Raw genomic sequence first — 15,220 nt, 5'->3', positions numbered from 1 at the left:
AAATCCTACATTTATGTAACGAATAAGAAAAAAAAAATCCTACATTTATGTAACGAATAAGAAAAATCCTACATTTATGTTACGAATAAAAAAAAAATCCTACATTTATGTAATGAATAAAAAAAATCCTACATTTATTTTAACGAAAAAAAAAATCCTACATTTATTTTAATGAAAAAAAAAAAAATCCTACATTTATGTAACAAATAAAAAAAAATCCTACATTTATGTAACGTATTAAAAAAATCCTACACTTATGTAACAAATAAAAAAAAAAAATCCTACATTATGTAACGAATAAAAAAAAATCCTACATTTATTTTAACGAATAAAAAAAAATCCTACATTTATTTTAACGAAAAAAAAAATCCTACATTTATTTTAATGAAAAAAAAAAAATTCTACATTTATGTAACGAATAAAAAAAAAACTTAATTCAACAACTGAGTAAAAATAACTCGGATAACTTAATTTGAAAAAAAAAAAAAAAAAAGAATTTTGCATTAAATAACAGAATTGGGTTGATACGCTGTAAAACAAAAACAACCAACCAACAATGGTGTTAACCACATCTGGCTTTGACAAGAGATGTGGTTAACACCATTGGAGCCAACTCAACCCATCCTGGGTAAATGCTGCTACAGGTACAGGCAGGTAACCAACCAACAGAGTCTTTTATTCTTCACATGTCTAAATTGTTTTTCCTAATTTACTCAGTTTTTTTATTTTATTTTATTTATTTTTTTCAGGTGGTCCACTTGGTGAATTGGTTCAATGGAGTGACCTAATCTCGTGTTTATATTTATTGGGTCACAATATCACCATAACGAGTGAACTGGAACAATTGACTGGGTAATCGTCATATTTTTTTTTTTATCTCTTTTATTATTTGTCTTGGAATCTTTTTTTTTTTTAATTATCTAATGCTACAACAATAGTAGCAGAGTGAAAAGTTAAGGTTAGATCAGACGAACATTGGTACCACCGGTTTCAAATACAAACAATGGGGACCCATAAGATCTTCTCCAGCTTGTTTGGATTCCCTGCTGGGATGCTCTCTTTCACTAACCATTATATATATATATATATATATATATATATATATATATATACACTTTAAATTTGTCTTTACATAAGCAGTAATGTGTTGCTACACAGTCATGAGCATGTTTCAGTCTTCCAGTATTTAATAACTAGAGACCTCTTCAAGCAACAACAAATCTTTTAGAATTCCGCTTTTCAATATAAGTGTCATTGCCTGAAGAAGTCTCTAGTTATTAAACACTGGAAGACCGAAACATGCTTATGACTGTGTAGCAACACATTGCTGCTTATGCAAAGACAAATTTAAAGTGTAACTTGCTCTACCCAGGTATTGAGCACTCTTGTATTAACCTCGTTATATTTCACTGGTTAACTTACCTTTGAAAAATAGCATTATATATAAAATTAGGAAATCAGGTACACATAGATTCGAAAAAGTTGTCAAAAAACTAATATATAAGAAATAAATGTTATCAAAGACAAGATAAGTTTGAAAAAAAAAAAAAAAAAACTGGATTTAGGTGCTATCAGCCAAAAGTGAAATCGAAAGCAAAAAAAAAAAAAAATACTGTATGCTGTGTGCGAACTTGCATAACTTAGTAAACAATTGCATTATAGATGCAAAACCAAGAAGGAACACGGACAGCTTTTTAGATTACAAATTTATTACATTATATAACCGCCCCCCCTTCTCAGGTTGAGCACGGTTTCCAGCTACTACTTTAGCATTATGCAAAGCTCTTTGTAAATAAACAAATTGAGCACTGTAAGAGTGGTGATCAATGTTTATATAAATAGACATTATAGGTAGTATTTACTAGCGGTGCGTGTCCTGACGATTAAAGCTCCTATCAACTATAGCTGTTGGCTCAATCCCAAGTTTGAGATGAGTGCTGGTCTAGCCATACTGAAGAACTATGAAGTAGTGTCTGTAAATGATATATATAACTACTTCATTTACTCACATAAAATTAATATACGAATGTATAGATTTATGCGTAAACTTTAAGTATTTACTTCAAAAGTGCTCAATACGTAGGTAGAGCTAGTTAGTAAGTTATAATATATATATATATATATATATATATATATATATATATAAACCCATTATTTTTATCACACTCAGCATCGTTTCGCATTCTACTTTTTTGTTATTACATGTAAATAGGTTGAAAAATAGTTAGTGGTGAATTAAGACGTATAAACAAATGTTTTATATAATTAGTGATGGGATGATTCCAATATTTTTCCGTTTCTGCACTAAATTTGCAATTCTGATACAATTACCGATTCCGATTCTTTATATCCAGGTTACCCTGTACCTTAATATAATCTCTAATTTGGGACCAGAGAAAATTTCTTTTATATCCAATTTTCTCATATTCGGGTCTCTTCTATCCAGGTTGCACTTTATAACCTTACAAGGACCAACAAAGTAACCAAATTATTTAATCCTTTATAAATGTTTTATTTTTTTTATTTTCTTTTGCTAGCATTCTGTCAAAACTGCCCTCTGTGTTGTCTCCATGCCAAGCCAGAAAAGATTTACCTGTCGATATGATCTACACGGACTTGGTCGGATTAAGACAATTTAAGAAACATGTGAAAGGTGGATATGGGAAATTCAGGTGAGTCGCGCAGGATGAGAAGAAGAAGAGATTTTGGTTTTTGTCCAGAATTCAACGAAAATAAAGAAAAATGTGTAGGATATACATACCCGTGACAAAACGAAAATATATTCCAAAAATCATGTAAATGTTGGTTATTTTGAAATAATTTTTCAATACAATAATGCCACAAGATATGAATGCACTAAGATATGATTTTTTTTTTTTTAAATATGATGATACATCGTATCTATATTTATGCCATAAGATACTATTTTTTAAGATACAATTTAACAAACTGTATGACCCCTCCAAAAATTAAAAAAACCAAAAAAAAACGAAAAACTAAATAAAAAAATTCAAAACGTAACATAAGAAGAAAAAAGTTTGCGTATGTATGTGTACTGTCTCAGTCCTCTCTTACTGCCTTCTCCTCCTAGCTCACCTTAGTTAGCCACTCATCCCTGTCTCCTGGCTAAAAATCAAATTGAATTTATTACATATAAATCCAAATCCTCTCTATATCAAGTTTTAAGCCTGTAGACTAAAAATTGACAGAGTAGTTTGGTAGAAACATATGAGGTCACTTTATGCATATTGATAGATAGATATAGATAATTGAATTAAGACTATAAATTGTTTATTTTATTTATTTTTTCTTTTCAGTTGTTTGTTAAGAATTGTCGATTCCTTTGGAACTGAACCCGCCTATAATCATCGTGATTTTGCACGGCGGAATAAACTCCTGACAACCTGGGGAGGACAGGATCTTCATCCTCAGCAGTTTTTTACAATGTTCCGTAAATATCCAGTTTATCTAATCTTGTTTCGTTGCAAATTATTTTATATATATATATATAACAAATAAATGACAAAAGTCTATATTCCAAATTTCAAGATGTTGACCATCTTACCATTTATTCCTTTAAGTATGTTGACATGCACAATCCTTGACAGCACCTGTTTCATAGCGCAATTGATATAATAATTAAATTAATGGTTTTCTACTATGAAACAGGTGCTGTCAAGAATTGTGCATGTCAACATCTTGAAATTTGGAATATATATTTTTGTCATTTATTTATTATAGGCACTGTAATTACATCAAGCTTCATAAATTAAAGGATTGGTATAAATAAAAGATGCAATATAATTCAAGAAACATTTTCACACACACACACACACACATGTATATATATTATTTTATGCAACTATTTTCAGTATCTATGGTGACAGAACTCAATACATATATATATATTCTTTACCAACAATGCTTCAAGCAAACTACTACCTACTCTTATATATATATATATATATATATATATATATATATATATATATATATATATATAGTGTGTGTGTGTCAGGGTATTTTTAAAAGAAATCAACAAAGTGTTTAATTGTAAGAATGTGATAGATAAAATACATTCTACGATTTGTTTTCAATTTCATGAATCACTGATGGTTTGGATTTGGTTGTAACGGTCTTTTAAAAGGTCAATCCAAATCACTGAAGCCATGGTACATCCTTGATATTTTTAACATATAGTTTTTAAATAAATGATTTATATGTGTAACCGATCCAATATTTATACATTAAAAAGCACGGCAGAGATAAAAAAATATATATATATATATATATATAAGAAATCATTTTTGAAACCTAATTCGGTGTTAAAAGAATTTTATTTTAATTAATAAAAACAATAAAATATTTTGTCTAACTTTCTTCAGTGAATTTAATTTCAAATTACGTCTAATTAGAACAATTAACATTAATTTTTTTTAAATATAACTCAATCCCAAAACCAAGGAATATTTCAACATGTACTTGCGTGATTAAAATATTTAAGGAAAAGCCTTCAAGAAACAAATATTGAATAAATGATTGATATTATTTTATTCATCAATTCATATATTTTCAATTTTATTAAAGGGATGAGAAATAAATTCCTTATTTTCGTTTTTTTAGCTCATACTCCTGACAATTCCTTTATGGGATTTGTTGTTGAACAACATTTGAAAGATGCCGTGTTACCAAGTGCAGTAAAAAAGAATCAAGCAGTTGTTTATGGCAAAAATGAAGCAATGTGGAAAGTAAGAAATGGCTCCTTTTTTTTTTTTTTTTTACTTTTTTACTCTTTTTTTAGCCTGTTTTTTTTAAAACTTTTTTACTTTTATTTTTCCTTTTTTTTTCCTTTTTTAAACTTTTTTATTTTTTACTTTAAAAAATATTTTTTACTTTTATTTCTCTTCCTTTTTTCTCTTTCATTTTTCTTTTTTACATTTTTTCTTTTCTTTTTAACATTGTTTTCTTATTTTCTTTTCCTTCTTTTTTGTCCTTTCTTTTTCTTTTTTGTCATTTAAAAAAATTTTGTTTTTTTTTTTATTTTTAATTTTTTTTTACTTTTATTTTATTTTTCTTTCTTTTCTCTTCCCATTATTTTATTTTTTATTTTATTTTTCTTTCTTTTCTCTTCCCATTATTTTCCCATTATTTTATTTTTCTTTCTTTTCTCTTCTTTATTTTTACTTTTATTTTATTTTTCTTTCTTTTCTCTTCCCAGTTTTCTTGTTTCCATTTTTTTCTTCTTTTTTCTTTTCTTTTTCTCTTTTTTGTCCTTTCTTGTGTTTTCTTTTTCTTTTTCCTTTTCTTTTTATTTTCTTTCTTTTGTCCTTAGTAAGATGCGGCTTTTCGTCCTGTTTTTCTCTTTTACTTTATACTAGTGGGGGTACCTGGCGTTGCCCATGTGTTTGGAAGTGTGTGTGTGTGGCGGGGGAGGGAGTTAAATCAAAACAAAATGGAAAAAAAGAATAAGCGAACATAATAACCGTGTTTAAATATTATATTTAAAAAAAAAAACGATGATAAAACTTCTTAAAAAAAAAATCAGAGAAGCAAAAAAATGAACGTGATGCAAAATGAATGATGTCAAAACTTCTTTAAAAAATTGAAAAAACAAAAACAAAAAAACGTGAAAAATGGCATAAATAACCCTGTTTCAATATTAAACCTTTCAAAATCGAAAAAAAAAAAACTTACATCTCAGTTCGGACATGCAATCTTAAGATAACGACGCTGCTCCTTAACCGACTTAACTATGAGCACACCAGCGAAATTGGGTCAGTTTCTTTTATATTTTGCGCATGTGTGTTTGGCTAACTTGTCATCAAGGAACGATTTTTTTCTACCCCTCCCTTTAGAAAAGTGACCAGTTAAGGGTGAAGGAATTAATGTTTTTTAGCTAATTTTTTGATTTTTGTCATCCGCAGGGACAAGCTTCAAAACAATACCGATCTTGTGAAAATCCATTGCCTCTGTCGAAAGCTTTTGCGAGACATGCACACAAACACACATTTTGCCTTTTATATATATTGACTAGCAGGGGTGCCCTGCGTTACCCGGGTGTTTGTAGGTGTGTGTGTGTGTTGACACATTACCCGTTCGGCCAGCAAGGAAGAGTAACGGAAAAACGTTTGAATTTAAGGATTAAAAACTGAATTTAAATGAGGTCAAAATAGAAATCCCGCAGTTAATTTTTACTGCGAGGCAGTTTTTTGGGGTTTGTTTACCCAACTTTGGCTGGTTTTGTTTCTCCAAGATGTTGGGGGGAAAAGCTCCCTATAAAAAGGGGATTGTCCAAATTGAATAGCAATTGTCTGACATAAGGAGTTCCCCCCCCCCCTCCGCATTGATCAAAAGCTCATTGCATTCTGGACGTTCCCGGCACGAAAGCCGAGGAACCGTTACCGTGTCAACTTAGTTTCACTTTATTTATACAAAAAAGCCGAACCAACACGAGTGGGGCCGAAATACCAAGAATTTTGTAAAAGTCGATGTAAATAAATCTAGACGCAATGCATGTTCGCAAATCCTAAATATTACGATCTAGAATCTAGGCGGTATATAAACAGTTCTTAGAAATAGTACCCCCCCCCCCCAAGAATCCTCCTCAAAAAAGCCTTTGCTGGACATACAAAAAATGTGCACAGACATTTTGCCTTTTATATATAGAGATTTTTTCTTGTTTTTCTTTTCTTTCTTCATTTTCTTTTTACTTCTCCCCTTTTTCCCCCTTTTTCATTTGTCCTCTCTCACGTTTTCTTTTTACTTTTCCTTTAAATTGAATTTTCTCGTTTGTCTCTACTTAAATTTTAATAAAATAACCAAAATTGATTCGATCCACCAACAAGTCTCATCATTAAGTGAAAAACTATAACACCAAAAGCCATTATTTCAATCAATAATTACCGAATTTCTCCAATTTCAATATTTTTTGTGTTTTTTCCAATTTTTGATTTCAGTTTGAATATTACACACGCCATTATCTCCATTGTCCCTTTACAAAAAAAAAAAAAAAAAAACTACAGCAACACAAAACGTTCACTATTACAAATTTTATCTGCTTAATTAATCTTATTTTCAATACTTTTTGAAACCTAAATGTTAAAATAGTGATAATTTTGTGCTGCCGTAGTCATTTGAAGAGACAGTCTTAATAGGACAGCTCCAAAAGAACAACATACAATTAATAACAAAAAATTGAGAAAAAAAATACTTGTTTGTTATTGAAACTCATCTATGTATCTGTGAGTAAACTAGTATATACGGCACAATCACATTGACACAACGGTTTTCATTAGATCACCAAAGTTAAGCAATGTTGAACCTGCTTAGCACCAGATGGGTGACCATTTATGATTATCAGGTGCTGTATGTAGGAGGATGTCGACACGTCCTTGCAAGAGCTGCAAAAACATCTTCCTTAATGGAGATATACATGCGACTAGGGACTGCTTGTAAATTTCATACTACCATGAAACTTCCTCCTAGGATGAATGTTACTTTGGTCAGAGTAAACTAGTGTTCTATTTTTGCTGTTAATGACAACCACAAAAATTTGAAAAACAGACCAACTTTACTTATATATATATATATATATATATATATATATATATATATATATATACTAGCATGAGTGCCTGGCGTTGCCTGGGTGTTTTGAGGTGTATGCTGAGCAAAAAAAAAAAAAAACAACAACAAAAAACGGTCAATTTTTTAAACTTTGACCTCTATTATGACCCCTTAAAATTTATTGTTTAAGGCTCAAATCAAGTTATTAAGTTAGATCCATGTCCAAGGAACCTATATCTAAAATTTCACGTGTTTAGACCCAAAATTGTAGGAGGAGTTTGGTAGAGTTCTCACAGGTCAAATCGTTGAACTTTGACCCCTTAATCGCCAAATTTCTGTCCAAAAAACAATCGCATCGATTTTCCCAAATTTCTGTATATCAAATTTCGAATCTGTAGGCTTAAAATTGACAGAGTTATTGCGTAGGGAAATGTACACAGACACACACACATTCACTTTTATATAGATATATATATAGATATATTGTGTCTTTGAATTTTTTCTTTTTTTTTGTTCTTGCAACATTAGTATTGTTGTGCATTCTTTTTCTTTCTAAGCAAAGAATTTCTGATATAACTGATTGTTTCTACATAACAAAACGAATCTGTAAAAAAAATGTACCAAAATTTTAACGTACTGAAGAAGTTGTTTTGCATGAAAAATAAATATTTGGATCTTAGAATGTAACTATACTGTTATATATATATATATATATATATATATATATATATATATATTTATTTATTTATTTTAGTGTCGTATAAGTATGTATACACAAATTATAATTAATAAATTTACTAATTATTAAATAGAACATTTTGGCAGGATATTCATGTTAGTGCGAATAGTTGGGTTTAGTAACTTTATTTTTAAAATTCAAAATGGCGTAATTGCAAAATAAAACGGTATTTGCAGCTTCTCTTCCAATTTTCAGATTTTAATCATGTCAAATTGCACTTTATTTCCTTTTGATGGATTGATTGTTGCTATTTCTTCTTATGAGTTAAGGGCATAATAGATTCACTAATTGATATAATAATTGATTGATTTTGAGCTACGAAACAGTTATTGTCAAGAATTATAAATGTCAACTGAATTAAAGGAATAAATTATAAGCTGGTCAACATCATGAAATTTGGAATATAGACTTTTTGTCATTTATTCACTATATGTAATATCGATCCAGTAGATATCTCACTGCTGATGCAATTCTCTATCTATATAAGAGCCAGATACGTCCAAGGATGGAGTACTCTTGCCACATATGGGCAGGAGCTGCTAGAAAAGACTTGTCCTGCCTTGATAGGGTTCAAAATAGACTTCGTGGCCTGGTGGGAGATGTCCTTTTCTCTTCGCTGCAACCTCTGTCTCACAGAAGAGATGTTGCGAGTTTGTCTCTGCTTTATCGTTATTTTCATGGAAAGTGTTCAACTGAGCTTCAATCTATGGTCCCCCCTCGCCAAACTTTCACAAGAAACACTAGACTAGCTGAAAACATTATCAATAATTTTCCCCACTCTTTATCTGTACCTAAACCTAAACATAGATTTCATAATCAAAGCTTCTTTCTTAGAACTGCACTGTGAAATTGTCTTCCGTTTTCCAGCTTTCTATAATATGATTGTCTTCAAGTCCAACGTGAAGAAATTTCTGATGAGCCGTTCCACTTAAGTTAACAAATTTACCAAACTTCCATTACTATCGATTACTATATTGTCCTTTTGACTACTCTACACTCTTTAATCCTTATCCTTGAGTGGCCTATCGGCCTTGATAAGTGGTGCCGTTTATGTAAACAAAAAAAATATATATATATATATAATGAGAGAGAGAGAGAATGAATAGAAGTACACAAGCAATTTTTTTTACAGCATTATTTATTTATTGGTAGTGTTCCTATAATTCAGTCAACAATGATCCAGTGTACGATCGTTCCAGAGACCACTTAGAATTATTATTATGATCTTATTTTTTTTTTATGCATATTGTCCTCCTCAGTTTCCTTCAGCAGGGTTGCACTTTTTTTTATAAAGCATCCCAGATTTATAGTACATTTTAAGACATTTACCAATACAGGATAATCTATAGATTAATAGGATAGCGTGTGTTATTTATTTTGTGTGTCACGCTTACATCCGAGAGACTGTCGTTTAATTGTTATGGACTTCCATTTCTTGTAATAAATAATTTCACCAAGAATTCTTCATAAGTTTTGGTTTCGGTTTTGATTATAGCTGATCACACACAAGTCATTTATTTTTTAATAAATAATTTTATCAAGAATTCTCCATAAGTTTTCGTTTCGATCATAGCTGATGGCACTGAAGTTATATATATATATATATGTGTGTGTGTGAGTGTGTGTGTTTTGATTTCAATTCAAGCTGATGCGCTTAAGTCATATGGATATATTTTTTAATTTTTTAAATTGCAACTTTATAATATATATAAAAACCGATAGAACATTATATATATATATATATATATATATATACACACGAAATCTACAAGAATTTAAAGATCATATTTATGCATACTTTACCATCAGGCTATGCCGGGCGTCCTTGCTAGCTTAAATAAATATTTTTACAGTTTTAACAAAAAAGCTACAATAATATTGTGTCACGTTTACATCCAAGTGACTGTTGTTTAATTGTTATGGATTTCGATTTCTTGTAATAATTTTACCAAGAATTCTTCACAAGTTTTAGTTTTGGTTTTAATTATAGCCGATGGCACTTAAGTCATCTATTTTTTTATAAATAATTTTATCAAGAATTCTTCATAAGTTTTGGTTTCAATTTCGATGATGGTTGAAGGAACTGAAATTATATATATATATATATATATATATATATATAAGTAAATTTTTGGTACAACAAAATGGAAGGAGAAATTTCAGAGGAAACATAATTTAATTTAAATACCAAAAAACAAGAAATGGGCAGGTGAAATTAAAATTACCTTAAGGCCTTATCGTCTGACCCTCTAAGAGGAAACGTCAGAATGATAAATTAAAAACTAAGAAAACGAATGAGGGAAGAGGGGAATTTTGGTTTCAGTTGGAAGAACAGTGAAAAAAAAAAAAAAAAATTCTCACTGTTCAGGTGGTTTTAAATCAATGAATATCTCCAACTGATGTTTCAGAATCTTTTGTCTACACAGGCTAGGTCGAGAGTTGTTAATAACTAACGCCTCAATGATATTGAGATGATAGTTCGACCTAGCACTGTATAAAACAGAAAACCACCCATCGGAATATTGATCGGCACACCTATTTATACTCAACAGGTGATTGCCAATGGCGGACTCATGAGCTTGGGAGTGCCCGGATGTTCTCGAAACCTGGTGTAGTCGAATATCCCGAGGGATATGTTGGGATATTCTCATTTCTAATCTTTGGGATGTTTTGCCAACGTAGTCAGCTCCACACTGACAAACGAATTTATAAACAACAGAGTTCTTTTGAATGGTTGGCAAAACATCTTTACGAAAAGAAGAGAAAAAGGTTCGAGTTGTGTAAACTACTCTAAGCATAGTAGCTGGAAAACAACGTTGAGTAGCAGAAGAAATCCTTTTAACAATATGAAGGCCATCAGGACCCAACCATGGTAATTTTAGATAAATGGGACAACGTGATGGACCAATATGTTTACCACTATTAAATGTAGTAATTTTACGTTCAATAGTAGATTTTATTATATTAATGGGATATCCATTATTCAGAAAAATATTTATGATTTCACCAAGTTCCGTATCAAGACGGTTTGGTGAACAAATCATAAGTGCACGATGCGTAAGAGCGCTAATGAGGGTTATTTTTCTAGACTGAGGGGCAAAAGAAAACCAATTAAGATAGAGCCCTGTAAATGTAGGTTTTCTATAAACAGAGGTCTCAAACGTAGTACCAACTTTAGAAACACGAACGTCGAGGAATGGGAGAGAGCTACAGTCTTCAACCTCCATAGTAAATTGTAAAGATGGATGCAGGTTACAAAGAAGACGAAGAAACTGTTCAGCTTCGCTCCGAGAGGGAAAGCATGCAAAAGTATCATCAACGTAGCGTGTGTAGAATGTTGGCTTAGTAATTTTGGAAAATAATTCGTTTTCCAAAAATCCAACGAAAATGTTGGCTAACGAAGGACCAAGAGGGCTACCCATAGATATCCCATCAATTTGACGGTACATAATGTTGTTGAAACTAAAGGAGACTGATTTAGTAGCAAGTTCCATCAGTTCAACGAAAATTCGTTCAGGAAATTGTGGAGATTTTAAGGGGCCACGGTATAAATAGTCAGCACAAATACCAATGGTTTCATCCAAAGGTATATTAGTAAAAAGACTATTAATGTCAAAGGAAGCCAAGAACTCGGTATTTTTAGATAAAGGTAATTTTTGTATCTGAGATACGAATTGAAAAGAATCAGAGATACAATGGACCGAATAAAAAGAAATTTGATGAAACTGCAAGTAAGTCAAAGATCTTACTAGATAACAAAACGTGGAGCAGAGGGAATATGGTGAAGAAATTTTTTTTTTTTTCATAAGTTTTGGTTTCAGTTTCGATTCAAACTGATGCATTCAAGTCAAATGGGAAAATTTTATTTTTGTTCTTATCCAGAGTGCCTCCTTTTATTTTGGGAGCTGGATTTTCTCTGACCTTGCATCTAGCACTGCCCTCGTGGGGAGGCAAGTAAAAAGGAACAATGATAGACATAAGAATTGTAGATACAACAATTGATTTTTTAAATTTTTTTCTTGCCATATTTTATTGTTTTCTCTTTCTTCTTTCAGGGAAAAACAAGATATTTAAATGTCGTGAACGAATTTGCTGAGGTCCACGGCACCGTATATTTGGAATCAAAACAAAATTTGAGTCACTTCATTCCTTCCTATGTTAAAAATCATGGCTTACTAAAAGGAGAAGAGCTGCATAGCTTATTACGTGAATCAAAGGTTTGAAACTTTACAATTACATTTTAATAAAGATCTTTTGCCTATAATATATATATATATATATATATATATAGAGAGAGAGAGAGAGAGAGAGAAAGAAAATTAAAACTGTAAGTTGAACTTTGCAATCAAAATTTATTGTTTGACTGAATACTCCAAATCCAAAAAATCAATTTACAAAGTCCTTATTCTGCAGAGTTTCAAAGAATGCTATTATTCTTCTTCTCATCAGAGGACATAAAGAAATCAGCAAATTATATTTGTAGCAATGCTAGAATTTGCTAGTTAAGGCATTAAGTGAAACCGCAATTTATTGTAGTTATAAATTGCCAAATAAAAAAATGAAAAAATGTTGGATATGTAAAAAACTAATATAAAAACAAACCGCGCATAATATTTCAGCTTGCATGAAACTCCAAGTTGATCCAAAATGCAAAATAGTTCTTTAGATAGAATGTATTCCAAAATAAGTCCAGCGTGACAATGCATATAATCTGATTGGAAAGTTTTCAAAAAAGCTGAAATAATGAAAATTGTTTTTTTCCGGACAGTGCAGTAGTCCAAAGAGAAGTCTGTCCCTAGTCAAATGGGGTCTAATACTAAAAAGAGAGAAATCCAATATGACAACCTTCATCATCGGCTTAGAAAAAGCATTATATATATATATATATATATATATATATATATATATATAGTTAGTAAGTTTTGAAAATATATATGACAAACTAAACAGACTTTTCCACGTATTAGCCTGACGAATTCTCACAAGAATGAAACTCAGAAAATTCTATGTAGCTTAATTTCCATATATATTTTAAAAACTTACTACCTAGTTCTACTTACTTATCGAGCACTGTCAAAATAAATACTGAAAATATTTACATAAAATGGCGCTAATTCAAGAGTTGGTTTTTATCTAAGGGAGGTAACTAGCATTTACTAAGGAAACAATGTTATTTTGTTGCGGATGATTTAGGACGCTGAAATAATTAGTAAAACAAAGAAACAAATTTCTTCTTGACATAAAGAAACTTTATTATTTTATAGGAATCGAATTATAATTTTTTTTTCTTCTCTGTATTGATATTTATATTAAAAACAGTTTTTTCTATTTATTTAAAAAGAAAATACAACTTTGTTATATGAGTCATAGAATTAAAACATTCATTTTAATTAATTCCTTATTAGTTTTTTCGGTTTTATTATAGAATGATCATCTTTAGTTAACTATTATGTGTAATTATATTCATGCAAATATTTTACATGATTTATACTTTTTTTTTTCTTTTTTTTTTTTGCACAAAGGAATCACCACTTATCAAGGCCCGGAGGCCACTCAAGGATAAGGGTTAATGGGTATACATTAGTCAATGTGATTATAGCGTTTTTAACATAGGTATTGGGATTTTTGTAAGTGTGATTACATAAGCGTACAGTTCATCAAGATCTTGTTTACATTGGATAATCAGATTGTAGTCACCTGGGAAGCACAGGTGTGCATTTCTAAGAAAGAAGCTCTGCTCATGGAATCTACGTTTAGGTCTAGGCACAGATAAAGAGCGGGGAAACTATTAGTGGTGGCTCTAGCTAGATGAGTATTTTTTGTGAAAGTTTATCGGGGGGGGGGGACCATAGATTGAAGCTCAGACGAGCACCTGCCATGGAAATAATGATAAAGCAGGGACAGGCTCACAACATCTCTTCTGTGGGAAAGAAGTTGCAGGGAAGAGAAAAGGGCATCCCCCACTAAGCTACGAAGTCTGTTTTGAACTCTGTCAAGGCAGGATAAGCATCTTCTAGCAGTTCCTGCCCAATGTGGCAACAGTACTCCATCATTGGCCGAACCTGGCTTTTATATAGGTAGAGAATTGCATCAGGAGTGAGATATCTACTGGAGCAGTAGAAAGATCCTACCATTTTCCCAGCGACCTTGGCAACGGATTTGATATAAGTGTTCCATTTCAGATCGGGAGTAAAGGTCAGGCCTAGAAGCTTATCAAAATATGAAGCCTACTCAGGGTGAGAGCCATTCATTTTAATTGATGCCAGATGGGCATCAGAGCATTGATGATGTAAAGATAGAAGCTTGGTTTAGATGCATTAAAAGTAACCAGCGACGTCTTTCCCCATTGTACCACACGCTCAAGATCAGAGGAGAGAGAATCAGAGAGAACTTGGTCGTTTACAGTCTTTGATGTGCTGCCATAGATAATAGTGTTGTCAGCATAAATGTCTATAAATGATGTAAGGATGTGATTTGGAAGATCATTGATGTAGATTAAGAAGAGAGTTGGGTTCAGGATAAACCCCTAAGGGACCCAAGCGTTAATACTGAGAGCTTCTGATTTCAGCTAGTCAACGACTACTCTTACGAACCTAGAAAATGATTTAATAATTTAGAAGACATTTCCAGCTATATTATAGCTGGAAATCTTGTGAAGTAAACCCTTATGCCATACCTTATCAAAGGCCTTTGATATGTCAAGAGCAATTGCCCTGGAGAGGAAGCCTCCATCGAGAGGTTTGCTAATCCTGTGAGATAAAACTGTAAGCACGTCTGCTGTAGATCTAGCAGAACGGAAACCATATTGCATGTCACTAAGGAGGTCATTTTTGCTGAGATAGTTGACTACTTCTGTATTTAACACAGATTCCAGTAACTTACTCATGATGCACAGGAGACTTATTGGCCTGTACT

General features: G+C 31.4%; 1 protein-coding gene across 2 annotated transcripts in view; it reads left to right on the top strand.

The window, feature by feature from the left end:
* LOC145247967 (alpha-1,6-mannosylglycoprotein 6-beta-N-acetylglucosaminyltransferase A-like) overlaps positions 1–15,220 on the top strand; it is a 322,486-nt gene that overhangs the window by 285,085 nt on the left and 22,181 nt on the right. For both annotated transcript variants that reach the window (XM_080109617.1, XM_080109616.1), the window contains exons 10-14: positions 750–852; positions 2,538–2,672; positions 3,318–3,451; positions 4,624–4,748; positions 12,361–12,522. In XM_080109617.1, the coding sequence (XP_079965743.1) occupies positions 750–852; positions 2,538–2,672; positions 3,318–3,451; positions 4,624–4,748; positions 12,361–12,522 (659 nt within the window). The remainder of the gene's footprint in view (positions 1–749; positions 853–2,537; positions 2,673–3,317; positions 3,452–4,623; positions 4,749–12,360; positions 12,523–15,220) is intronic.

This window comes from Euprymna scolopes, chromosome 26, assembly GCF_053919585.1.
Source record: "Euprymna scolopes isolate OS-2025 chromosome 26, ASM5391958v1, whole genome shotgun sequence".
Classification (NCBI taxonomy): domain Eukaryota; kingdom Metazoa; phylum Mollusca; class Cephalopoda; order Sepiida; family Sepiolidae; genus Euprymna; species Euprymna scolopes.
The sequence above is the reverse complement of the archived record's forward strand: the minus strand, read 5'-3'. Positions and strand labels throughout refer to the sequence as shown.